Here is a 26,940-nt window from a genome sequence, read left to right on the forward strand (position 1 = left end):
GAGCAGGCGTGTCTCTCAGAAACGGGCATCTCACCCATTTTCCAGAGGACGCGGATGAGGCTCGGGGAGGCAAGGGCAGGGTCTGAGACCAGTCCCAGGTCTTTCTGTCATGGCCCAGCCCCTGGGTGGTTTCAGGTGTGGATGACCTCGTGGAGGTGCCACAGGGACACCTGTGGACACTCCTCCAACATCCCAGGGCCACCTGGACATGGAGCCAAGCAGGGACCCGCCTGGAGCCCAGAGGCCGCACCTGAGGTTGGCCTCTCTTCACAGTGCCAGGGGCCCACCTACCTCCACGGGGTCATTTCCGTTGGAGAGAATGTCCAGGAGGTCGGCTGAGGAGACAAAGTAGAACCTTGGGAAAGCCAGTCTTTTTGTCTCTAAATATTCGGCCAAGGCCTTTTCACACACGGCCAACCTAGGGGGAGGAAACAAGGCTGCTGAGTCCTGCTCGACGGAGGGTCTTTTCCAGCCCATCCTTCCACGCGCTGGACGGACAGCCCCGGAGACGCCCAGGCTGTTCACAGCCCCAGTTTGATTCAAATCTTCCACACTTGTTCTCTGCCAGCCCCTGACCTGGTGGGTGTCCCCAGGTATGATGGGGTACAGTTTAATCTCTGCAGTCATTGCTTCTCCTGAGGCTGAAGGCCCGCTCTGTGGCCGGCGTGGCAGGATGTGGCCTGAGAGCTCGCACTCTGAGGAAGGGGATGTGTTAACCCACAACCTGGGGCTTTCCCCGTCCTGGCCAGCAAGGGGCGCATGACTCGGGTTTCTGCCACAGTGAAGCCCCTCGCCTGGACAGTGTGGGACCCACCTCTTCTTCAGGTTCTCAAGTTTGTTATAGAGACCAGGTTTGTTGGTGGCTTCGACCACGTTGGGTGTTTTCACCGCCTCCTCCATCAAGGCCTGGGAAGAGAAAGGGACCGCCATGGCATCAGGAGCCCCGTTTCCTCCAACGGAGCCATTTCCGAAAGTGCCCAGGCAGGAGCGAGAGAGCTGTGCTCACCTTGAACTCCTGGTCGATGTCGTCGAAGCGTTTGGAGTCCTCCGGCAGCTGGGCGCGGATGTCTTCGGAACCAATGAAGATGCTCTCCAGGTGGCTCCAGGCTCTCTGGACCTCGAACCAGATGGAGATGACCGAGTCCGCTGTGGACAGCTTCTGCTGCCAGCTCGTCACCTCCTTCAGGAAGTGGGACAGGTACTTGGACATCATCAGGTTCTGCAGCTGCACCTGGTTGTCCTCCAGCGTCTCTACCAGCATCTCATCCGACTTGAGCATCACGGTGCCTGTCCGCGGGTGCCGTTCGTGCACAAACTCCATGGTGGACCAGGTACTATCTAGGGCTTTCAGCACCTTTTGGGGGAACAGCAATAGGGTCAGCAAGTGTCTGGCATGAGGGGCTTGAAAAGGACCCAGAGTTTCCTAGAACATGGAAGGAACCCCTTCAGAAAGGAAGGGCTTTTCAGAAAGCCAAAATGTTCATGCCAATGTTATTTACAATGGCCAACAGATGGAAACAACCCAAATGTCCCTCAGTGGATGAACAGATCAACAAAATGTGGTGTAGTCATATAATGAAATACTATTTGGCCATACAAAAGAATGAAGCACGGGCACATGCTACAACATGAAGGCAACTTGAAAACATGCTTAGTGAAAGAAGCCAGACACAAAAGCCCACATATTATGTGTTTCCATTTATATGAAATGTCCAGAAAAGGCAAACCTATAGAAAGAGAAAGTGGGTTAGTGGTTGCTTAGAGCTGGGGTGCGGGGCATGAGAAGATGGGGGGGGGGCGGTCATAGCTAAAGCGTCTGGGTTTCATTACTTTTTGAGGAGATGAAAATGTTCTAAAATTGACTAATTCTAATATGTGATGGTTGCACATATCTGTAAATACGCTAAAAGCCATTGAATTGTACACTTTAAATGGGTGAATGGTATGGTATGGATTTATAGCTCAATAAGGTTGTTAAAAAAAGAAAGCCAAAATGTGACAATTCAAACTCAAAAAACAGGTGAGGAGAGAGGTTTGAATTGCAAAGGAGTCATCCAGAGTTTCCGTGTGTCCTGGAACTGACCCAGGTACTGGCTGATGGCCAGCCCTCCTGCCCCCGTCCCCACTTCAGCTTCTCAGAAAGCAGAGGCAGGATGGACCACAAATGAGGGTGCTTCGTAGGAGAGGAGAGTTCAGCAGGGTTAGGCAGGTGGTTCGGGTTCAGCACCATCCCCTACAAAACGCACTTTGCTGTCAACAAAGGATACCTTTTCCATGCCAGACTCTTTCACAGCCTTGTCTACGATGTTTCGGACCTCATCTTCGTATTTATGTAGGTTCAGCTGGAGTAAATCCGCCAGGGTGGTCTCATCTGACATTTCAAATTTCACCTACGGGAAAAAAAATAGGCACATTCCACATAAGGTCACATGTTCTCCAGTTGAGGGACAGCTTTGTCCTTCATGGAGAGGCAGGCGAGGGAGGAACCCAGGCCATGGCGGGGGCAGTTGGAAGCTCCGTGACTTGGGCAGTCACTTCTCCAGGCCTCGCCTCTCCTCCCTGTAAAACTGGTAACAGCAGAGTCCACTGATAGGGGATTGAATAGTGTCCCCCCCAAATTCATGTCCACCTGGACCTCAGAATGTGACCTTATTTGGAAATAGAGTCTTTGCAGCCGTTAAGGATCTTGAGATGAAATCGTCCTGGATCAACTGCACGGAACCTAAATCGGATGACAGGTGTTTTCATCAGAGAAAGGTGAGGGAGATTTGAAATGCAGAAGAGGCCACGCGACCACTGAGGCAGGGATTGGAGGGATGCGGCCACAAGCCAAGGATCGCCTGGGGCCGCCGGAAGCTGGAAGAGGCAGGAAAGGGCCCTCGCCTAGACTGCCAGAGGGATCACGGTCCTGCCGACACCTTGATTTCAGGTTTTTGGCCTCCAGAGCCAGGGAACAGTACACTTCTGTGGTTTTTAAGCCCCCTGTGGTGTGGGGCTTTGTTACAGCAGTCGCAGGACCTGATCCACCACCTCAGGAAGCTGCCGTGTTAGTAACAGGTGTGGCCAAGTCACAGGTACTATATTACTCCAGTAACAATACCAGGTATTTTCATGGTGTCACCCAGTCCTCAAATCCTTCTTGCTGTCACATAGACAGACATTTCCAGGCCCTGATTCCAAGCCTGCCGTGGAAACTGGTTTAACCAAGTGATGGAATCGAGTGTCTCTCAATCATGGTTGGGAAAATACCTGCCCGGGTCTCAACAGTCCTCGGTGATGCCCAATTCCTGGGACGCTTTAGTTGCTTGTTGATCACTGCCCGGGGGTCTCTCCCAGGCCCTGGAGGGGGTACATGAGCCTGCTGGCCAGTGGTCTCAGTACTCAGGATAACCCTTCTGCTTGCCTGTTTCTCCCCGCCAAGGCCCAGGCCACATCCCGTGTGCTCCTGAAGCCGTTCCTGCTCTTGCCTCGCCGTGGAGGTGACTGCCTCCTCTGTGCTCCTAGAACCACCCCTGAGCATCCCATTCGGCGTCCCGAACACCGTGGCCCACGCTGTTCTTTCTTCCTTTGCTTCCCTGAGAGCAGGGCCCGTGTTCTGTCTCTGCACCCTTGGCATCTACGTGGGGCCTCTGCAGAGTAGCCGTTCCACAGAGTTTTGTTCAATGTTTGCGGACGGTGGGGATGTTCCTATTTGCCTTCGGTGAGTGTCAAGGCCAGTGACCACCCCCCCCCCCCACTGGGGAATATCCCTGGGAAAATTTGGGTGCCAGGACTCTGTGCTCCTGTGGCGCATGGGGGACCCGGGGAGCTATTCCTCCGCCCCAAACTTCCTGAGCCCCAGGGACATTCATCGTACGACCAGAACTGGCTGCATAATTTGCGGGGCCTGGTGCAAATGAAAATGATGGGGTCCCCTGTTAAAAAATTATTAAGGACTTCAACATGGTGACAGCAGAGCATCCAACCCAGAGCGGGGCCCCTCTGAGCGCAGAGCCCGAGCATGCTCAAAGCCGGCTTTATCAGCATCAGCCCCGCCCATCCGGTAGCGAGTTCCCAAGGAGCAGCGCCCTCCTCCCCCGAGGCGCGGTACCTGGGTGGCCTGCATGAGCTGCTGCCAGTGGCGGTTCCGGATGGCGGGGTTCTGCAGCTCACTCACGGCGCGCAGGGACGTGACCATGTTCTTCACGGTGTCGTCCAGCCCCACGAAGGCATCCCAGCCCTTCATCTCCTTGTCCAGCGACCTCACGTCCTTGGCGAACTTCTTACAGTCTAGGTCCATCTGCTCGACGTTGATGTTCTTCCACTTGGTGGTCTTCCAGTCATCGATGCTGGTGTTGACCTGAGATGGAAACTCTCACTGTCTCCTCTACTGGGGACAGTTCAGGAAGGCACCTGTGCCACCTTCCTGCCATTGCTCTCAGGGAGCAAAATCCAATGAGGAGTCTTGAGAACTAATGACCGAGCTTGGTAAAGTGGGTGGATACAAGGGGAAAAAAACCACAACAACCCAGTTCTATCATGAAAGATTCAACTTAAAAGTCAGCAGTTAAGAGATAGTTTGGCAAAACGTGGGTCTTGTCACTGCTCACCAGGATCTAGTTCTGCCCCACTTCTTGGTGCAGCCACGTAAGTTGCCTCGACCAGTGGAATGTGGGTGATGCCCGACACTTGGGGGCAGAAGCGTTGGCTTGCCAACGCCTGACCCACGGTTCCCTCCGTCTGCCTTGGCAATGGTGGATGCGTGCATTGAGCTGCCCAAGGGTTGCTTGGAACTGGAGTGTGGGCTTTGCATGAATGAGAAATACATGTCAGTGGTTAACTACACACAGTTCTTTTTTGTTTTTTTTTTTTTAGGGCTGTCTGTCACTGCAGAGTAACCTATCTTATACTGACTGATTAAAAACACCAGAAGAAATTTCACTCACGACAGGATGAAACAAGACACAGGCACTACTGGGGGACAACCCTACCAAGAGTGGAGACAGAACCCTGTGAAGCCACAGTCTTTAATTCAGGGTAGGCTGAGAACAGCTGTGAAGCTGGACGGGCCGGTCCTGGAGGGGGTCAGAGGTTGCTGAGACAGGCTTGGGGTGGAAAGACGCGGTCTTGACAGACATCCGTGTCAGATAAAGACAAACAATTGGGGTGTTTACAAGAGCTTTACCTTGCAGATCCCAAGACTCGAAACCTTAATCCCCACAGGAATTGATGGCCCTTTCTGGTGGGTTTAAGCTGCTCTGTATCCTGTTATCGTAAAATTGTCCTGGCTAGTTTGTTTTGGAGAATTTTTCTTGCAACACCCTGACCAGAAACGCTTATCGTTATCTCCTGGGAAAAGTAATCTCTATTCTTGGGTCTGCGCTAAGTGTTGTTTATCGAGGGAAAATGCAGCACCCTGATCTGACTTCACCAACTGTTCAGTAATGTCGTTCATGCCCAAGAGACTTGAATTCAGTGAATTGCGAAAAAAATAAAGCATCGAGAGGCATCGATGGGTTCTCTCTCTTTGGGGGTGGTTGTGAGGTAGCCTGGGGCTCCAAAGATTTTTTTCCCCGTCTCTATGAGAAATAGGTAGATTCAGCATGGTCAGGATGAAGACATTTACAGCATTTTACTATGATGTAATAAAAAAAAATAAGATAACTGACAAGACAGAGCCTGCTCCTGGGTGGGGACAGTGAATATGGCTGTCAAGAGGGGAATTCTCCCCAGATTCGCTCATGGAGTAGATTTAACTCTAGCTACAGTCGTAAGAGTTTTCTTTTGGAGGGAGGAGGATTTGTCAGAGACTCTGAAGTTCGTTCAAGAGCACAAGAGAGAAGAGCTAACACAGACTTAGAGAACGAACTTATGGTCACCAGGGGGAAAGAGCGGGGAGGGATAGATTGGGAGTTTGGGATTGACAGGTACACACTGCTGCATTTAAAATGGATATGTGTAGGGACTTCCCTGGTGGCGCAGTGGTTAAGAATCTGCCTGCCAATGCAGGGAACATGGGTTCGAGCCCTGGTCAGGGAAGATCCCAAATGCCGCGGAGCAACTAAGCCCATGCGCCACAACTACTGAGCCTACGCTCTAGAGCCAGAGAGGCACAACTACTGAGCCCAAGTGCCGCGAATACTGAAGCCCACGCGCCTGGAGCCCGTGCTCCGCAACAGGAGAAGCCACCGCAATGAGAAGCCCACGCACCGCAACGAAGAGTAGCCCCCACTCTCCTCAACTAGAGAAAGCCCGCGTGCAGCAACGAAGACCCAACGCAGCCAAAAATAAATAAATAATTAACAAAATGAATAAAATGGATATGTGTATATGTATGGCTGAGTCGCTTTGCTGTGTATCTGAAACTATCACAACATTGTTAATCGGCTATACTCCCATATAAAATAAAAAGTTTTAAAAAAACCTAAATTATATATGGAATAAATACTTTAATTTCTCTAAAAAAAAAAAAAAAAAAAGATAACCAGGGACTTCCCTGGCGGTCCAGTGGTTAGGACTCTGTGCTTCCACTACAGGGGGCATGGGTTCGATCCCTGGTCGGGGAACTAAGATCCTACATGCCTCGCAGCATGGCCAAAAAAAAAAAAAAAATAAGCCATTATCTATAAAAAAAAAAAAAAAAAAAAAAAGATAACCAACAAGGAGCTACTGTCTAGCACAGGGAACTCCTCTCAATACTCTGTGGTAAATGGGAAAAGAACGTGAAAAAGAATAGATACATGTATGTGTATAACTGAACCACTTTGCTGTACACCTGAAACTAACACAACACTGTTGATTGACTATACTCCAACACAAGATAAAATGAAATAAAAAACAAAAAGAGAGAAGAGCTAAAATATCTTTGGAAATAGAGGAGCCAAGAGGTGAGACTGTGGGGAACTAACACGTGCACATACGCTGCGGACACACAGCCTAGATACCAGGAGGAGTGAGGCTTCCTACTCTTCTTTTTGCCCCCGTCAACCATCGAAGGCGGCTGTGACGGAAGGATAACGGGAGCGCCCCCTCTTGGTGCTGGGATGCTGCCCATGGAGCCCCCCCAGTCCCGCCCCCCGAGCCTTGGCGCCCCCCTCACCATGGTGATCATGTCCCAGAGCTCCTTCAGCTGGCGGACCTCTTTGTGACAAGCCTTGAGCTGCCTGTGGTCTGGGACTGTGACCTCGAACAGGCTCCCGGATTTGCACAGAGCCTCCATGACGCCCTCCATGGCCGCGATGCTCTTTTGTTGCTGGGGGCACGCAGAAGCCGGTGAACAGGGTGCCGGCACCCGGTGGAGCCTTCCCCGCCACGTCCCCGTGAAGCCCAGAGCCATCAGTACGCTGCACTCCAACACCACGCACACAGGGTGGCGTTAAACTTGCCAGCTGGGAGAGTAGCGGCCTCCCCGCCCGCCCCCAGCTTCTCCCCTGATGGGAGGGTGGCTCATCTCGGCGAGCTCAGGTGTGAGGACTGACTCTTAATGGGCGTTGCATGAACGCCAGACTTCCTCCTGACATTTTCTGACTTCCCAGAATCTCCCCCAGTCTCTCACTGTATATATTTGTATTGTATTAAAATGTATATAAGTAATGCTTGATTGCTTTGAAAACTAGAAAAATCTAGATGAGCAATGAGGAGGAAAAGAAGATTTGTCCTGAGCCACACGACTAAGTGCGGGCAGCTGCGAAAGCTTTGGTGTGGAGTGTGTACCACGCTCGACTGGGTACATAGGGGGATCCCGAGTGTTTGCACCCTGCCTTGCGGGCCTCTCTCACCAGGGACATGGTTCCTAAACAGACTTGACAGGGGAACTCTTCAAAGAACCTAGCCTGCGTCCATGGCTAAGTGTCCGGGGGGCTCGAAGGAGAGAATGGTGGCGTCTATGCTGTGGATTGGGGGCGTGGCTGAGAAAATGCCCATGGAGAAAGGGCAGGATCTTGGCCTCCGGGAAGGGTGGGCTTCGAGGCTGAGCAGGGGAAAGAGCAGAGGCTCAGGGGAAGGGAAACTGTGGGGTGGCCCTAAAGGACATCTTGGGGTTCCCTTGCGCTCACGCCTGTGGTACTGCAGAGTGTGGTCGAGGTGTGGGCTGGGGTCTGGGCACAGTGGGGGCTGAGCACTGTGCCGGGAGCATTGCGGTGCCCCCCCTGTGCTCCTGGGGGCCCCCCCAGGCCCCATGCACCCCAAACGCCCCTGCCAGGTGGAAGTCCATGGGGCCTGGGCCTGAATGGGCTGCCAGGTCTGGGGCCGTGGAGCTTGCACGTTGGACACTGACCATGAACTTGGGCAGTGGGAACCAGGGGACACAGGTGAGGCTTGGCCACCGGCTGCACGTGGCGAGTCAGGGAGAAGAAGGTGCCAGGGAGCAGGGTGAGTGCAAAGCCTGAGGGGACAGCAAACTGCTGAACGTGGGGACCTCGGAGGGGGAGGGGGCTGAGCCGCAGGGTGGATTTGTGAGGCTCGTAGGATATTCAGATGTGCACACACACGCACAAACACACACATGAGCACGGCCCCGAGCCCAGTCCCATCAAGGCCGTGTTTCTGGGCTCATGAGAATGACAGCTTGAGGAAGGATGAGAAAGTGTCAGGGTCCCCAGAGTTACTACCCCATCTCGTCCTTGAGCAAAAGTACCTTATTGAGGGACTTGTAGGGGTTAGGGTCGCTGAAGCTGAATGGGGCTTCTTGCCTGAACTTCTCTCTGAACTCGTGCTGCTTGAGCTGCAGGAGGACCACGTGGAAACCATCAGGCTCCCGCCCCAGGGCCCAGCTGTGGTGCATGCTGCGCCCCGCCCCGCCCCCTGAGGCCGTGGTACCTCGAACTGCTGGCACTTCCGTCGCAGGATGCTGACCTCGTTGGCCTGCAGGGGTGCCACGTTCTGCTTCACCTGGATGGCCAGCTTCTTGGTGTTTGTCCACTGCTCCGGCAGTTCCTACACAGGCAAAGGCCAAGGACCACTCCTTTTCCTGCTCTTTTTAAAATTTTCTACTGTGAAATGATTACAGACTCAGGGGGAGTTGCAAAAACAGCACAGAGAGTCCTGTGTGCCTGCGCCCAGCCTCCGCTGGTGCTGGCATCTCACAAAGCGGAGGCTCGATACCCAAACCGGCATCCGACACTGGGGCGTTTCCGTTAGCAGGTGAGGGAACTTGTCGGTTTTCACCCCGTGTTTTAAGCTGAATCCATGTGTGCGTGTGTTGTGTGCATGCACGCACGTGTGTGTGTGTGAGTGCATGCGTCGTGGGCGTGTGCAGTCCTAGGCAATTTTATCTCATGTATAGGTTCCCGTAACCCCCGCCGCGATCCACATACCTCGCTCTCCATCACCGTGAGGGAACTGTCTTGTGTTACCTCCTTGTACCTGCACCCAGCACCGCCCCCCGCCCCAACCTGGGCAGCCACTAACCTGTCCTCCGTTTCTACGATTTTGTCATGGCAAGAACGGCTTTAGCAATCAGACGAATTTTTGTATTTTCCAAGTTCTCCACACTTGGGCAAATATTGTACTTATTATAAACTATTTTAAAGAAAAAAATCCCAGCCCCCAAATTCTTTACCCACAAATAGACATTGTTTCACATTCTTCTACGATTAACTAACAGTCTCTGTTGGCAGCGACACACCTCAAATGTTTGTCAGAATTTTTATCTCACCACTCGCCCTGTCCATGGCCCTGGAGCCCCTGGGGCCCGGCCACAAACGCTTCGAATCCTGGTCCTTAGCTGAGCCCCGGGCGTGGCAGCTAGGGCGAAACACAACGTGCTCTAAAGCAGGGCCTGGGCAGCACGAGATCGCCGTGGAGGTCACCGCGGCCACCGACCACAAGCCTGTCACCCCTGTGCTGTGGGGTCTCGGGCATTGGCTGGAGTCAGTGCCTCCCGGCAGGGGGAGTCAGGCCTGTTTGACCAGTCTCAGAGCCAGGGCAGAGAAGGGGGTGGGCAGCCGGGTCTGGGAGGAGACAAACTGCAGCGGGGTGGCTGGGCCGTGGCTTCAGGACCCAACTTCCGCATCGTCCCAGCCCAGCTGCACATACAGCTGCTCTGACACCGACAGCTGACGTTCTGTGAATTAGCTGTAAAGCACTGGGCTTTTGGAAGTCCCCTTCAGCCTCCCTGCTGTGGCCCACCTGTCCCACGTGGGGACGGAGCCGGCTGCGGGCCTTCCGGGTTGGGGGATTCCCAGAGCAGCTGCCCCATTGCCCTACTGGGGCGCCGGCCCTGGCCTCATCCGGTCAGGTCTCTGCTGACCCCATTCTCGGTCCACCATCCCTCGTGCCTAGGCTCCTGCTGTGCTCAGGAGGAGGTGTGGGACTTGAAGGCACTTTTTATCCATTGAAACTCCAATCAAACGGAAGAGCTACTGCCCCCCACCCCTTCTGGAGGCCACCTCACTGTCCCATCGTCTCCAGAGAGCCCTGTCCTCCCACCCTGCCACTCCACGGGGACCCCATGTCTAGAAGAGGAGGTCTAGCCTGCAGGCTCTGGGTCACAAGAGCCCGCCCTCCTCTGGCCCTGCCCGCAGCTCCAGCTCCCCCAGCGGGGGCCCCCCAGGCCTGTTTACCTGCAGCTTCACGTGCGTCTCCTCGGGCATCTCCTCCCCGTAGGACTTGAGCAGCTCGATGGTCTGCTTCAGGGGCTCAAACATGTTGTCGGTGGCCGTCTGCCTCTCCTTGACCTTCATCAGATGCCCCATCACCTCCACGAGGCCGTCATAATCCCGCTCCTTGAGAGGCTTCGTCAAGCCCGCCCTGGAGACTTTCATGAAGGCTTCTAGGTCTGCGAGGCTGGTGGGAGAGAGGCCGCCTGTGATGGGTGCCTGCCCAGCACCCCCCTGCCTCACTGGCTCGACTGGTCGGCGAGTCCCACATGGAGCCACGTCTCAGGGCAGTCTTTGCTGGACCTCCCGGGCAGAAGAGCTGGATTACATGCTCTCCTGGCTCCGTGCCCCTCCCGGCCCCAACCCCACCTGTAACTGCACAGGTACCACCCGCACGTTTCACGCCAGGCTTCCCTGTCCGACTCAGGGCTCCTGAAGGATTCCTTGGCATCTGTTGCCCAGACCCGGTAAGTGCTCAGTAAAGAAGCAACGACCGAGGGACCAGGGCCTCCACGCCCTGCCAGGTGACACCTTCCTGCTGGGACCCACCCTCCATGGGGCTGCCGGCCTCTGAGCCTGACCTTCACCTCCACACCCACCCGGTTTGGGGGAGGAGGTGTCCAACCGACACTTCATGGAAGGCCGCCTGCAGGTGCCCCTCGCACATGGCTCTCTGGGGCACGATCAATGTCAGGCCAGCGGTCCCGGTGCCCACCTGTTGACCACGTGGTTGCTCAGGTGCCGCTTGAACATGAGGCTCCAGCGCTTGATGGTGTTGAGGAGGGCCTGCTTGAAGGGGCGGCAGTCACACTGCAGCCAGCCGTTGAACACCTTGGTGTTCTCGCACTTGGACACCTCCTCATACAGCTTCTCATAGGAGTTGATCTGGAAGACACAACCCCGTTCACCTGTCGGGCTGCCGGGACCAGGGGTTGGGCCCAGCACAGCACGTGTGTGTGGGGGAGGCCCTTACGATGCACTAGTTTCCTTCTCCCAGCACCCCCGGGGTCCCCTGCGGCCCAGCAGTCTATCCCCGACACGGGACAGCCTGTCAAAAAGGGACGTCATCAAGCAAGGCCAGCAGGGCTTCTGAAAAGAGCAGGCCGAAAGTTTCAAGGGGTGAATGGGGTCCCAGGCGCCCATGGGGCATCCCTTAACTCTCTATGCTGTTGCACGTCCTTGGGGCTCTCAAGCTCCACCAGCCAGCTGTCCCCCCACCCCATGTGCATCTCCCCTGTGGCTGGGTCACCCTCACTGAGCTTCAGGAAAAGAGGTGAAGTTTTGTAAATTCGCTATGTTTTCTCATGTTCTATATTCTGGTTTTTTTGGCCGCACTGCACGTCTTGCAGGACTGCAGTTGCCTGACCAGAGATCGAACCCAGGCTATGGCAGTGAAAGCGCTGAGTCCTAACCACCAGACTGCCAGGGAATTCCCATCATGCTCTATATTATTGATGCTCTGGTACTGGGGGCCTCGCTGACCCTGGAGGGACTGCCCCTGCCCCCTGGCTGGCTAAGTCCTAGAGATGGCAGACAACCCCCCAGGACCACACCTTTCATATGCAAACAACCGACCAGAGCTCACACCCCAACCACCTCCTCTATGGGGCTCTCACACTCCAGGCCACTGTCCACCTGCCCTAATCACCCCAGGGCCAGATTCCTGACAACCCGGGACAGCCAGTATGCCCCTGAATCACTGAAATGATTCAAACTAGCCCATCCTAAGCCTGCTTGCCCCGCCTTGCCCATTCTTTCCCACGAAGACCACAGTTCAGGCTCTCAGCCATGCTTTCCCCTCATTCCCTCGGCCTCCTGCCCGACACTGGTGCCTCCCCGCGTGGCCCTACGTGGCCCTGCATGGCATGGAGTGCCCCCCTCCTCTTGGGAGCCGTGAGTCACAACCTCTCTTTTCACAGCAGGCGTCTGCGGATCTGTTGGTCTCTCCATACTTGAATTATAATAAAACTTACATTTAAAAAATGTTCACCCTGGACTTCCATGGTGGCACAGTGGTTAAGAATCCATGTGCCAATTCAGAGGACATAGGTTCGATCTCTGGTCCGGAAGAGCCCACATGCCGTGGAGCAACTAAGCCCGTGCACCACAGCTACTGAGCCTGTGCTCTAGAGCCCACCAGCCACAACTACTGAGCTTGCGTGCCACAACTACTGAAGCCTGCATGTCTAGAGCCCGTGCTCCACAACAAAGAGAAGCCACCGCAATAAGCCCACGCACCACAACGAAGAGTAGCCCCCGCTCGCCGCAACTAGAGAAAGCCCGCGCGCAGCAACGAAGACCCAACGCAGCCAAAAATAAATAAATAAATAAATAAAAATGTAAAAAAAAAATGTTCATGCAAGTTTTAAATCAAGTCCAGTGCCCCTCCACGGCAGGGATTCTGGAGGTGAGGAAGCTGGTGGGTGAGGTTCACACGCACCTGCTGCTGGAACTGGGCAAGGGTGGGCGGCATCTTGGGGAGGGTCTCCTCGGCCTGGGGGTCCAAGTCCTCCAGGCTGATGGCGCGCCCATAGGTGAGGAAGTTCTTCATGAACTCCTGGGGGTCGTCCATCCACAGGTAGGCGTAGCGCTCAAAGGAGTCCTGGTACTCCTCAGCCTCCTTTATGGCGCTGATGACCAGGCTGGACATCTCCTCCCGCATCTCTATGAGGTCGGTCATGTCTTCCAGGTCGGTCTGCAAGGGGCAGGCGGGGCGCAGATGGGTGAGCGCTTCGCCCGTGGTCTCCCCGCCCTGGCGAGTGGCTCCCTGTTGGTGCAAGCGTTGCTAACCTCTCAAGATGGGACGCGGGGACATCTGCAAACAATGTTTGCAATGTTCTCCCGTGAGAAGATACACTGGACGTGACTTTTGCCAGGCAAACCCCAGGATGATTCACACATGGCTTCATTCATTAAGTAGTTACTCAGCATCTACTGTGTGCACGCAGGGGGAGGGGGCCCTAGGGGCGTCGACAGGGCTCATGGGGATGTAGACAACCCAGGAGTGGGGTCAGATGTTCATCAAAAAAATCACAGAAACGAGACATCATGACTCTGACCCTTGCATTCAGGTGTAACAGGGAGGAGGTTGGGGAACGCTCCCTGAGGAAGTGACCACTGGTCTGAGAGCTGATGGACTGTAGGTAAAGAGCAAGAATAGCAACAAAGCACATGCAAAGGCCCTGTGCTGGGAGGAAGCAGACGTTTGAGGACCTGAGTGGAGACCACATGGATGGCCAGAGTAGGAGCACGGGAGGCCCGGGCGGGACAGGATGTTCTGAGTTTCAAGTGACAGAAAACCCAACCCAAATTGGTGTTAGCGAAAAGGCAGCGATTGGCTTATGTAACTGGAGAATCTCAAGGTGGAGGGTGTGTATTAACCATGCTTTTTAAATTTCCTGTATCTTATGAAGCTTTGGCATCTTAAAAAATCTTGCTGGCTGGGGAGAGACTGCCCGTCACAGGGCCAGCCAATTCTAAGAGAGCAAAGGGCTGGGGTGGGAGCACGTCTTTCACGTGAAAACCAGCCAATCTCCCAACCGCCTACTTTATCTAACTAACCCTCACACTCCAAGCCCATGTTCCCCCTGCCCCATCACCCAGGGCCAGGTACCAGATAACTGGAGACGACCGCCATAGCCCTGAGCCGCCGTTGTGCAGACCGGCTGGCCCCGAGCCGTTTCCCTGGTCCTGTCTTGCCCTCCCGCAGAAACCCCAGCAAAGCCTCTGGCCTGGGCTTCGCCCTCCGTCCTGCTTCTGCTTTCTGACCAAACCTGCTGCTTCCCCCGAGCCCCTGAGTAGCCAGCCGTGCTTCTCCTTTCCAGGGAAACTGTGAGTGACATTAACGTTTTCTATCAACGGCACTGACCTCTCCATGTTGTCACTCGGTCACTTCTGTAAATTAAAATCTCATGGATACAAACGAGACCAGAGCGGGGCGTGCGCAGCCTGGGGTGTGGCCTGATCACCGGGACCCTTATTCTGCTTTGTTCCGTCCTGTTCATCATGGCAAGCCCCTCAGGACCCCGGGGTGGGTGCAGGAGCCCCGGATACGCATCCTGTCAGATTCTGGAGCACATGTGGGAGTCCAGCTCTGCGTTGGGTCTATTCTTGAGCTGACCACTGGTGGCATAGTTCACTTTATTCTGAGCTGTGGAACAGCTTGCTGCGTGCCCTTGGGCCGGAAATACCACCTTTTTGTGGCTCAGGAATCCTCAAGCCCTTCTCTCTGCCTGGAAATCCCCTTCCACCCTTCAAGACTCAGAACGCATGTCAGCTCCTCTGGGAAGCTGTCCTTGACCTTGCCAGGTCATGTCCTCACATCACTACATTCACTCACACATGCACACGTATGCACACATACCTCTGTCCCTAATAGCACAGAGCATCTTGCTGTAAATATTTGTTATTACAAATAATATGCGCCCATTATCAAAAAGTTCAAATGAGGCAGAAGCATATGAAATAAAAAGCTCCCTTGGCATCCCCTGTCCTCCTACCATCCTCACCCCCATCCTGTTTCCCAGAAGCAAGCACTCTTAACAGTTTGGAGTGTATCCAGAGGAAGGCAGGCTTTTGTTTTGTTTAAACGAATGAAATCACATTCTAAACATTGTTCCACAACTTAAACACTTAATAACAAACGTGTCACGAGCAGCTTTGCATCCCGGGCTCCCTTCTGGGACTCATCCGGATGCCTTTGTCTGGATGGGCCGGAATCTACTGAAGGACACCTGTATTTGATGGTCATTTAGGTCTTTTCCAATTTTAGTTTAACTGCCCCACAAACCATGCTCCGACAAACACACCTTCTCAGACCTCCCTTCGGGGGGCGGGGAGGGGCTGAATTTCCCATGCCTTTGCATCCCCAGGATCTGATCTGACTGCATTTTACGTGTCAGACGCACGTTAGGTGTTTAATGCATTCAGAGCAAACGGCTGCGGGAGCCCACCCAAGGCACATCTGTCAAAGAGCCTGCGTGCTCAGAGGGTCACAGCGTTTAAATTATGGGAGGGGGTGAAATACCAGGGAGGGTGGGGATGCACACTTGGTGTCTTATTGGGGGTGGGGAGGCATCAGGGGAATGAAAACCAGGTCGACCGAGGAGAAGCCGCTCTGGGGAGAAAGATGGGATCTCAGGAGTGGAGAGAGAAATCCGGGCCACCGTCCTGGGGAACCCGATGGAATGGAAGCCTCTGGGCTCCTCTTCACATTCAGGACCCCTTAGGGGTAGCAGTTGGTGGCAGGGAAAGGGGTGGGGCCCTACCAAACCCAGACTGACCTTGTAGTTCATCCTGCCCTTGGCCAACCTGGGGATGAGCTTGGCTGCATTGCAGATGTCAGTGACCAGGCTCCCAATCAGCGCCAGGAAGCCTCGGTCCCCGCCCACCTCCAGGGATGGATTGAAGACCAGCCCATCCTCGTCCAGCTCCATGCGGACCTCGAACAGCGGTGCGATGCTCTCCTGAAACAGGCCGTCATGGGGTCAAAGCCTTGCCCTCGGCTGAACCATTTTCAGTGCCCGGATGTTCCCCCCAGCACCAGACAAGGTATATGGCTAACTCCTGCTGGCTGGGGCCCCTGCAGAGAACACACTTCCTGAGGGCCCTTGAGCGGGAACTACACAACCAAATGCACCGCCATCGGGCCAAATGCAGGTTGGGTGTCCAGGGTGGGATACAGCAGTGATCGTGAGTGCTGAGGAGACCCGTTACCTCCGTTCAAAGCCCACATCTGCTACTGTCTAGCTGCGTGGCCTTGGGCGAGACCCTCGGCTTCCCAGTTTCCCCAAATATACAAAATGAGTACAGCTGCTTTATAGAACAGAGGCAACCCTTGTCCCCATCTCCTTGGGTTACCGTGAGGACTAGAGGGATGGCTAACACATAGAGCACGTGGGGCGGCGGCTGTCTCAGGTGTTAAGTGTCAGCAGCTGTGGCCACAGTGCTCAGTGGGGCAGGGGCAGGGAGTGTCACAGACAGGCAGGATGGTCTCCGCTGAGCTCCAGAAAGGACACGCCCTCATGTCCCTTGGAGGTTCTGTTTCTAAAGCACACACGCCACAACCCTGTCTATTCCCTCTTGTGAGGGTCCCTCTTGTGAGGCTGCGAGGCTGAGGTGCAGCCTCATGTGTCAGGGGACAGGGTAGAGGCTCGCCCAACATACCGGCGAGTCTCAAAGTGCGGGCCAAGGCCCACGGGTGGCCTCGGGACCTGCTCCATGGCCACTGATCTTCCTCAAAACGTAGTCCCATGCTGGCCCTGTGGGTGGCTGGCTTGAGAGACCCCTGGTTCTAGGACTGAGGAGGGGGCGGTCTGCACTAGTGCCTGAGTGAGTTGCTAAGTGGGAGAGGTCAGTTGTCACAAACTCAGGTGACCAGACTTTTCTAAAGCCTCTGACTCAGGGGTCCGCTCCCACTGCTTGGCCACTTGCAAATACGGGGACTTCCTGGGATTTTTTGAGGATGCTTTGTTATTAGGGTCTCATCATGCTTTTGATTGTGACTCTCCTCTCTTTGTAGTGATAAATTAGTTTATAAGTTTACTATAAATTAGCTACCTTCATTGCTGATACCGTGTCACTGTGCCTTGCTTGGTGAGACTTAACAGTTGGTAATGCCGACTACTTTCATCAACAGAATCTGGGGTCTGTGATTTTCTGGTGACAACTGCCCTCTGCAGCTTGTGTAAGGGCATCTCACTGCAGTGCCCACCATCCTTTCCTGCGGGTAGTCTGTGGGGGGGGGAGAGTGTCTTTCATCTTGCCCTCCTGGCAGTATTCAAAATCACTTGGGAACCATTGTCGTGAAAAGGACATGGGCAGGAAATAGCTCTTGGAGAACAGGCTGGGATGCAATTAACCAGCAAATCCACTTTGCTGACCTGGTTTAAGCTTCTACTCAATTCAGCAGAGGGTTGAGCGGGTTGGTGGCTGATGTTGCCGATAGGAGGGCACCTCCCAGCCCCAATCAGCATAAGGAGGGGGCAGTGGTACCTGCTTTTCCTCACCTGGCAGCAGCATAGGACAACTCAGATCCCTGTAGGTGTTCTATAGCCCTCTTAAGCTGCAGCATATTTAAGGACCAGATATCCTGAGCACCCAGGACTGAGCAGGGTTCTGGCACGCAGGACTTTCAGGTTTAAAATTGGGACGAGTTGGTCACCCTGGGAAGTCTGTTCATTTGTAACATGACAGTCTGTTCTTTCATCAGGAAACCACAGATTATAGATTCCAGCATAAACCTTTCTCATATTTATAATATCATAATACATATATATGTATATGCATATATATATCTCACATTTGTAACTTACATCTACAACCATGTTGTCCATTAGGTAATTTAGAGACTTGCGAGTGAAATGGTCAAATTCATCCAAGACCATGCTGTCAACGTAGTTGACATAATCCTTCCAGGACTGGCTCGTCGTATTTGCTCTGAAGAGTTCCGCATTTTCCTGCAAACAGAACCACATGGCTGGCTGTCGTTTCACTGGTCCACTTGTTCCCTCTTTAGGCAATTTATTCAACAATTCCCTGGGCTACCCACATCCTTGTTCACACCCTCCACACACAGGGGTCTGCTTTTGGCTTCTTGAACGCTCCAGGCTCTTCCTACAGGCTGCTCCTTCCCATTCATGCCAGGTGTGGCTTCTTCTCATCTTTTAGGTTTCAGCTCAAATGTCAGCTCCTCACAAAGGCCCTTCTTGACCACCCCCCATTCATCTCAGGTCTGGTTCCTGTCCCTGCCCCCCGACCTGTGTTCCCTCTAGCAATTCGTTATTTGTGCCTGTGATGGCACAGATGACAACTCTGAATTATTTTGTCTTTGGTCTGTACCTCCCCTTGATGCCAAGCATCACGAGGACAGGGATTGACTGTCCTTTCCACCATTATACCTCCAGCACTAAGTAGTATGCCTGGAACAGAGCAGGAGCTGGTGGGTGGGTGGGTGGGTGGATGGGTGGGTGGATGGGTGGATGGGTGGATGGGTGGATGGGTGGATGGGTGGATGGGTGGATGGATGGATGGGTGGATGTTTGGGTGGGTGGGTGGGTGGGTGGGTGGGTTGGTGGATAGATGAAACTGTAAGACACTGAGTGCTACAGGAAAACACAAAGATGACTGTGACCCAGTCTGTACCCTCAGGCAGTTATATTCTAATAGGGGAGAGAAAACACAGGCTTAAATAACTTCAGTGTAACAATGGTTCAAATGACTATTATGGGAGTAGAGGACTCTGGCAAATGTTGCGATAACAAAGCCTTGTCAATTGCTCGCTGGCCTCTGCCTCACTGGGGTTCCTGTTCCCTCCTGGCTCGCCCTCCAGCTGGGCTAGTGTGCTGTGAACCTCTTCCCAATGCTAAGCTAGATTTATCTCTCCCGTGTTGTTTCCAACACATCTGGGAATGTTAATAGGTTAATCGGTTAACTCTTCCAAATAACCTTTTTGCAGTTTAACATGTTAATTTCGTTGGACCTTCTGGCACCAGGGCAAAGGGGAAAGGAAGAGGATCTGGAAACAAGACAAAATATTTCTTGGTCCAGTCAAGTCACTCCACAGAGGCAATGACCTTCCAATCGATGACTTCATCATGAGAACAGCCCAGCACAGACCCTCCTCCCGGGGGGCCTGCTGGTCTGTCTGGATGTGGCGACCCATCATTTAAGGCCATAGCAATGATTTGCACCATGCACTGGGAAACCCCGAAAAACTGTCCTGAAAATATCTTGAGCTCGGTGGGGTGGGCGGGGCGGGCAGTTTTCTCCTTTCCAGGCCAACACAGAGCTGCACCTTTCACATTTGCCTCAGAAACAGGTGAAAATGCAAGCTGGCTAAAGTGGCCATGGACGGAGGAAGGCGTGAGAACCCCATGCTGCCGGGAATCAGGCAGAGCTGCCAGGGACGTGAGGCTCCCATTCTGCATCCCCCTCCGACCGTGCCCGTGCCCGTGGGGCCCCGGGCCCATGGACCCTTGAGACGGCTGGCAGAAAGGAATAACCTGCACGCTGGGCAGCCCAGCGGGCACGTGTCCGCACATTATCCCAGTTTCAATGTGTTGGCACCCAAACACCACAGGGCACCCACATTCCGTGCTCCTCTCTCTTCCCGTGCTGCTGGGCCTTCCTCACACTCAGGGGTGGGAAGCCATGATACAGCTTCTCCCAGGGACTTGGTATGAAGGTGTCACTTGTCCACACCGATTCATGTGGGGTGGGGGGAGGGCGCTCTGACACCCTTAGGGGAGGAGGGCAGACACGTGACAAGAGGAATCAGGCTTCCGGGTGAGCAGTTAGCAGGGTTTGCTACTATAAGATGGGACCCCTGGATTAAAGGTCTTAGATGCCTGACGTTTTCTGAAGCCTCGAGCTCTCCCTCCTCCCTCCCTGGCTGCTGAGAGCCCATGGCCTCTGCAAGGCCCTCCCGGGCAGCTCCTTACCATGACCATGGACTGGATCTTCAGGCCGGCGTCCTTGACCGCGGTGTAGCGCTTGTTGAGATTGGCCATCCTCCCGTCCAAGTCTAACAGGGCCTCTTTCTTATTGTCCTTCCTTTCAAACATTGGGTTGGCCGACCAGTCCTGGAGGGAAAAGGTGAGCGGGAGAAAAGTGTCTGGAGAAAAAGCTTCTGGCCCTACTTCCTCCTACACAGCCTTTAGAGTGAGTGTCCCCATCCTAGGCTGGCCTCGCAGAGGCCGAGGGGCCGCTGAGGACTGTTGGCCAGAGAGCCTCCAATGATGTGACTCAAAACCAACCAGGGCCTTGGAGGACCACGGAGAGACCCCTGTGCGTGTTCCCCAGTCAGGAGCCCCTCTAGGGGAAGGAGCATCTGACCCTCTTGTCAGGGAACCTCAGGAGCTGGGGGTGAGGGGACATGGCAGCCAGATCCGGAGACACAGGTGGAGATGTTCAGAGTCCAGGACAGAAAGGGACACACAGGAGAGAATGAGTGACTGGAGAAGGCGCCCGGGGGCTGAGGAAAGGTTGCCATTTTCGGATCGAAAGTACTTTATGGATCCAGGGAACATTAACAAAAGGAGACACACGTCTGGATACACTCTGGTGACGTGTCTGAACCCTGAAGATGACCAAGGACTCTACCTACCTCTGGACAGAGAGAACAGGAAAATCAAAAAATATCTTTCAAAGGAAATATCAAATATATCAGCAAAGGGAAGTCATACCTTTGTCAGCTTTTTCAACATTGAGGCTATAAGCAGGGGTGGCTGTGGCCTGAACTGTGCCTCCTCCCGCAAATTTATATGTTGACGTTCTAACCTCTAACATCTCAGGATGTTACTGCATTTGGAGAGAAGATCTTTAAAGAGGTGATTAAAGTGGGGTCATTAGGGTGGGCCTAAATCCGATATGGCTGGTGTTCTTATAAGAAGAGGAGATTAGGACATAGACACAGAGGGACGACCGTGCGAGGACACAGGGAGAAGACGGCCGTCTACACACACAGGAGAGAGGCCTCAGAAGAAACCAACCCTGCTGGCACCTTGATCTGAAACTTCTAGCCTCCAGGACTATGAGACAATAAATTTCTGCTGTTTAAGCTGCCCAGCCTCTGGTCCTTTGTTATGGCAGCCAGAGCAGACGAATATAGGGATGCTTCTAGACTACTGAAAGAAAAGGACCATATCAAAAAATCCTTTACTTGGACAAGACAGCTATAGGTGAGATCCAAAGAAAGATAGTTTTGGAAAGCAAGGACTCAGGAAGTAGGTCATCAACGCACCCTTTCTGAGGCAGTTACTTGAGGAAATAGTCTGATCGAATGAAAACTGAATCAGAAAAAAAATCAGAAAAAAAGTGGGGTGAGCAATGGCTTTTGCTTACAATGTATTGAGTTAAATCTAAGTGGATGGTGATGAAAAGAACGTCAATTGTAACGAAGGAAAGAGTTTCACACCGTGATAAGCCAAAGGAGTCTCAAAACAGAAGAGGTGTTTTCTAATGAACAAACCAGTGCTGGCCCACGGCAGGTGTCTGCAAATTCAGGCACTGATGACAAACTGTGGTGGGGGAGGGTAGTGCTAGCGAGGGCTTTCCCCCAGTTTTCTGGGTCAGGCTTGAGAGCAGGGACCTGTGCTGCTCTGCATCGAGGGATGTGCTCCCGGCGGGGCTGAGTCTGAGCGCGTCTCCACCCCCACCCTCGTTCCTGGCACCCGCCTGGCAGAGGGACCTGCCCACACACCTGCTGAGCTCAACAGACACAAACGGAATGGAGCTCTGCAGAGTGACCAGGGGCTCTTCTGCCTTGGGGCCACCCTGACGTCACCATGGTACAGCCCAGAGCCTCACACAGCAGGCCCCCACTGCCTTGGGCATTTTCTGTGATCATCTCCGAGGGGGCTCGTTTCCCCAGGACCCTCTCCGGGGTCCCCATTTAAGCCCCGCTCTGTGCTTTGCAGGTTACTCACCTTCATGGCCTGGGAAATCCCCTCTATGTTTTGCTTTGCTTTTTGTAACCTGTTCTGCAAGTTGTATAGCATTTCTCGCATCTCTTGAATATATTCAAACACACCTAAAATAGAAGCATAAAGGGATCTTACAAAATGAACGATTTAGCAAGGGCTGGCTTAACACTCATGATCACAACACAATGCTCGGCGAGTCTGTCCGCTTCTCTGGAGCCTGAAGCAGAGGAAATCGCGGAGAGCTTCCTAAAAGGCAATGCTGAGGAATAAAGCACATCGGGCCTCCCTATCCCCAGGTAGGCGGATCACTAATTCCACAGGAACTCCAGACGGCTGACAGGTTGGACCCGCCCCTCCATCCCCCTCACCCAAGTTTAACCTAAGGGGAAATGAATGTCACCTTTGTACCTTTGCCATTCCAGAATAAGGTCGTCTCAGCGTCCAACAATTTGACATCGATTGCTTCCAATTCTGACTTTATCAGTGGAAATTCTACGTCCTTCACAGTGGTCTTTATCTGCAAAACAAGGGCTACAGTTTCAGGGCCTTTGTTCCAAATCCAAGCAGATTTAAAATCGTCTCCTGGTAAGGGTGCTTATTACTCAATACCAACCAAACCAATTACAGTTAGTGTTATTTAATTGGGAATTATGTGTACATCAAAGTTCAGGAGATTCCAACTTTTAAAATTATTTTTTATCACCAAGGATTTATGTATATACTTAACTCCTAATCACCCATGTTATGGGGTAGAAAGAGAAGGAAATTCACTAATGCAAAAACAGTGCGTACATAACCCAAAACTTACAAAATCTGGCTTAGAATCATAAAAAGAAAATCAGAGAAATAGACACTGGTAACTGGGACACTTCTGGGGCATTTCTCAGAACAACGCCTTGCCTATGATCTAAGGCTCGAAATGTGATTATACAAAGGAGGTCCAGGATCTGTGGAGAAGCTGTTTCACTTGTTAAATCATCAGAGTGAACGGTAGGGTAGGTTCCATACAGGCTTGATACGGGTCTACCCTGAGCTAAGAAATTCATGTAACACTCTAAAACCTCAATTCACAGAACAGAAAAAAAAAAAAAGACAGAGTGTGTATACAGTTTTTATTAATTACACCTTTAAATAACAAGCACCAGTTGTGCTTTGGAATACTGTCCTATCTGGCAATATTTTGATTTACATGTAAGTTTTCAAGGACAGGTCTACTCTCTAAAGTGAGGGATGTACATAGAATTTAAACTGTACATTAGATGCTATTTGCCTTTCACAATAATTCTTTTTTTTTTTTAACATCTTTATTGGAGTATAATTGCTTTACAATGGTGTGTTAGTTTCTGCTGTATAACAAAGTGAATCAGCTATATATATACATACATCCCCACATCTCTTCCCTCTTGCATCTCCCTCCCACCCTCCCTCACCCACCCCTCTAGGTGGTCACAAAGCACAGAGATGATCTCCCTGTGCTATACGGCTGCTTCCCACTAGCTATCTATTTTACATTTGGTAGTGTATATATGTCCATGCCACTCTCTCACTTTGTCCCAGCTTACCCTTCCCCCTCCCCGTGTCCTCAAGTCCGTTCTCTACATCTGCGTCTTTATTCCTGTCCTGCCCCTAGGTTCTTCAGAACCATTTTTTTTAAGATTCTATATATATCTGTTAGCATACGGTATTTGTTTTTCTCTTTCTGACTTACTTCACTCTGTATGACAGTCTCTAGGTCCATCCACCTAACGACAAATAACTCAATTTCCTTTCTTTTTATGGCTGAGTAATATTCCATTGTATATATGTGCCACATCTTTATCCATTCGTCTGTCGATGGACACTTAGGTTGCTTCCATGTCTTGGCTATTGTAAATAGAGCTGCAATGAACATTGTGGTACATGACTCTTTTTGAATTATGGTTTTCTAAGGGTATACACCCAGGAGTGGGATTGCTGGGTCGTATGGTAGTTCTATTTTTAGTTTTTTGAGGAAACTCCATACTGTCCTCCATAGCGGCTGTATCAATTTACATTCCCACCAACAGTGCAAGAGGGTTCCCTTTTCTCCACACCCTCTCCAGCATTTATTGTTTGTAGATTTTTTGATGATGGCCATTCTGACGGTGTGAGGTGATACCTCATTGTAGTTTTGATTTGCATTTCTCTAATGATTAGTGATGTTGAGCATCCTTTCATGTGTTTGTCGGCAATCTGTATATCTTCTTTGGAGAAATGTCTATTTAGGTCTTCTGCCTATTTTTGGATTGGGTTGTTTGTTTTTTTGATATTGAGCTGCATGAGCTGCCTGTGTATTTTGGAGATTAATCCTTTGTCAGTTGTTTCGTTTGCAAATATTTTCTCCCGTTCTGAGGGTTGTCTTTTCATCTTGTTTATGGTTTCCTTTGCTGTGCAAAAGCTTTTAAGTTTCATTAGGTCCCATTTGTTTATTTTTGTTTTTATTTCCATTTCTCTAGGAGGTGGGTCAAAAAGGATTTTGCTGTGATTTATGTCATAGAGTGTTCTGCCTATGTTTTCCTCTAAGAGTTTTATAGTGTCTGGCCTTACATTTAGGTCTCTAATCCATTTTGGGTTTATTTCTGTGTATGCTGTTAGGGAGCGTTCTAATTTCATTCTTTTACACGTAGCCATCCAGTTTTCCCAGCTCCACTCACAATAATTCTTGACATATATTTGGTACTTTAAATGGTGCCTCCTCCCCACCCATGTCCTCCTTTTCAGACAATTAACTCTTAGGAAAGGTACGGTAGGGCAGAGAAATAAAGCTTAACAGCTATTACCAGTGGAAACCAGACAGGAGCAAAAGAAAGCACTGACGGAATTATAAAGTAAGTCAATGTGAAATCTTGATTCCATTTATCAGAGTTTGGATATTAAACAATTACACGAATAGCCCAGACAAGAGCTAAATGTTATTATGCCTTTGTGATTGCCCAAAGTAAACAAAGCTCACAGCGATGAGATCCATTTAATATGCCCTGTTTATTATTTTTCAGCAGCCTATGTAATAAATCCACACCTTTAGGGCATTTTTCCCAGACCCCCCAGCAGATTCCTTCAAGCCCCACTCCAACACTTACCTAGCTCAAACATTAATAAACATTAGCAGTCTGGGGGCCTGGGGTCTCTCTCGGCAACAGAAAGTACGTTAAGAATAAGAAGCGCCATCTAAGGGACCAGGAGCATGTCCAGAGAGGGGAGCTGGCATCAGTAATAAGGGTCACTGCAGGCGCTGAGCTCTGGGTCTCACTCCCCGACTCCCCATCCTTGTCTAATGTTTTTATTAGCAGAACAATGTCATTCACAGCGGAAGCTAACACGCTTCCCCCTGCATGTGACTGGCTGGGTTTTGTTTGGAAATTCAGAAGTGGAAGATCAATTTTTTTGTTTCATTCTAAATAACGTTTGTTGGATTTTTTTGTTTGTTTCTGATTGCATCGTTGTTAAAAAAAAAAAAAAGCTCTTGCACTGAAAGTAACCCACAAACATTTTTCCACGTGACTGTATCTCTAAGGCTTCCATTCTTCCTAAACACCGTGGCCGGGAGGCGTTCCAGGGAACGGATGAACACGGCGTTCTTTGAACCTGAAGAGAGCTGGTTCTGGAGAAAGCTAATTCAAGGAAACGCACTTAAGGCAGGCCCTGGGCTGTCACAGTTCGCAGCACCAATAAGTGAGTCGATTCAAATTTTATCTTAAAAAATGAAATTAGTGAAAATGAGCTTACTCCAGTTTATCTTGAACACATTTCAGGTTACATCACCCCCATGCTCTAATTTGTGGAATAGAGTTAAGGAATGGGTCTATGGTTGGTTTTGTGGTGGGTGTGTCAGGGTGAGCGGTGGGGGAGTGATACTTTTTGACAAATCCACGTGATGGCATGACCTGGCGTGCTTCACTTCATGTTCAGGTAGGAGGCGGTCACTTCTAGCAAGATAGGGAGGCTTCCTCAGTGTCCCAAAGGCCTTGCTCTGAATCTTTTATTTATTTATTTATTATTTATTTTTTATTAATTAATTAATTAATTAATTTATTTATTTATGGCTGCGTTGGGTCTTCGTTTCTGTGCGAGGGCTTTCTCTAGTTGCGGCAAGTGGGGGCCACTCTTCATCGCGGTGCGCGGGCCTCTCACTGTCGTGCCCTCTCTTGTTGCGGAGCACAGGCTCCAGACGCGCAGGCTCAGTAATTGTGGCTCACGGGCCTAGTTGCTCCGCGGCATGTGGGATCCCCCCAGACCAGGGCTCGAACCCATGTCCCCTGCATTGGCAGGCAGACTCTCAACCACTGCGCCACCAGGGAAGCCCCTGAATCTTTTGATGTTCCAACTATTCTCTTTTTTGGCAGGGAATTCCTGGGCTTGGTCAAATCTGGCCACCATAGGGAGGAGGTGCATGGTAGAGCTGTGCTCCAATTACTACCGACTCAGAGAGCACTTAACAAGCAGGCAGGGGAGGGGCAGGACAGGAATCTCCCTCTCCACGTTCTGGTTGGAACCGGGCGTTAAGTTCAAGGCCCCTACAAGACAGGCCAGGGAAGGCGACCCGAGGCATGCTCCTCAGGGCTCTAGGAAAGGGGCCGTCACATCAGGGATTTGGGAGCGCGTAAGCATCTCTCCAACAGGTCGAGATGCAAAACCCAGAAACAGAAATATTCCAGGTCCCACACAGTGGCTCCAGTTGGGGGCAAGTTGGCTGCAAGAAACCTAAGCCCACTAAAGCTGGCTCAGGTCACGTGGAGGTGCGCTGGTGGAGCCCCGGGGGCTGGACCCACAAAGCGCACGTCTGGGCTCCCCTCTTGTCTCGTGGGGCCTCTCCGGTGGTCCGCTCCACCCGCCTGCTCCCTTCCTTCTGCGGCCCGGGTTTCCGCTCATTCTGGTTTCTCTGCTCCCCCGAGACTCCGGTGTGAATGATGCTGGGACCCAAT

The 26,940-nt window shown here is 52.0% G+C and overlaps 1 protein-coding gene across 1 annotated transcript in view; it reads right to left on the bottom strand.

Annotated features, from left to right (window-relative positions):
- DNAH17 (dynein axonemal heavy chain 17) overlaps positions 1 to 26,940 on the bottom strand; it is a 116,104-nt gene that overhangs the window by 71,254 nt on the left and 17,910 nt on the right. Inside the window, exons 14-29 of the mRNA XM_068530207.1 lie at positions 22,409 to 22,517; positions 22,004 to 22,107; positions 20,018 to 20,158; positions 17,891 to 18,034; positions 15,860 to 16,042; positions 13,018 to 13,272; positions 11,293 to 11,462; positions 10,542 to 10,764; positions 8,797 to 8,913; positions 8,615 to 8,701; positions 7,079 to 7,231; positions 4,091 to 4,339; positions 2,268 to 2,390; positions 1,007 to 1,354; positions 815 to 906; positions 292 to 418 (exon numbers count right to left, since the gene is read on the bottom strand). Coding sequence (XP_068386308.1) covers positions 292 to 418; positions 815 to 906; positions 1,007 to 1,354; positions 2,268 to 2,390; positions 4,091 to 4,339; positions 7,079 to 7,231; positions 8,615 to 8,701; positions 8,797 to 8,913; positions 10,542 to 10,764; positions 11,293 to 11,462; positions 13,018 to 13,272; positions 15,860 to 16,042; positions 17,891 to 18,034; positions 20,018 to 20,158; positions 22,004 to 22,107; positions 22,409 to 22,517 — 2,625 coding nt within the window. The remainder of the gene's footprint in view (positions 1 to 291; positions 419 to 814; positions 907 to 1,006; positions 1,355 to 2,267; positions 2,391 to 4,090; positions 4,340 to 7,078; positions 7,232 to 8,614; positions 8,702 to 8,796; positions 8,914 to 10,541; positions 10,765 to 11,292; positions 11,463 to 13,017; positions 13,273 to 15,859; positions 16,043 to 17,890; positions 18,035 to 20,017; positions 20,159 to 22,003; positions 22,108 to 22,408; positions 22,518 to 26,940) is intronic.

The sequence above is a fragment of the Eschrichtius robustus genome, chromosome 20 (genome assembly GCF_028021215.1).
Source record: "Eschrichtius robustus isolate mEscRob2 chromosome 20, mEscRob2.pri, whole genome shotgun sequence".
Classification (NCBI taxonomy): domain Eukaryota; kingdom Metazoa; phylum Chordata; class Mammalia; order Artiodactyla; family Eschrichtiidae; genus Eschrichtius; species Eschrichtius robustus.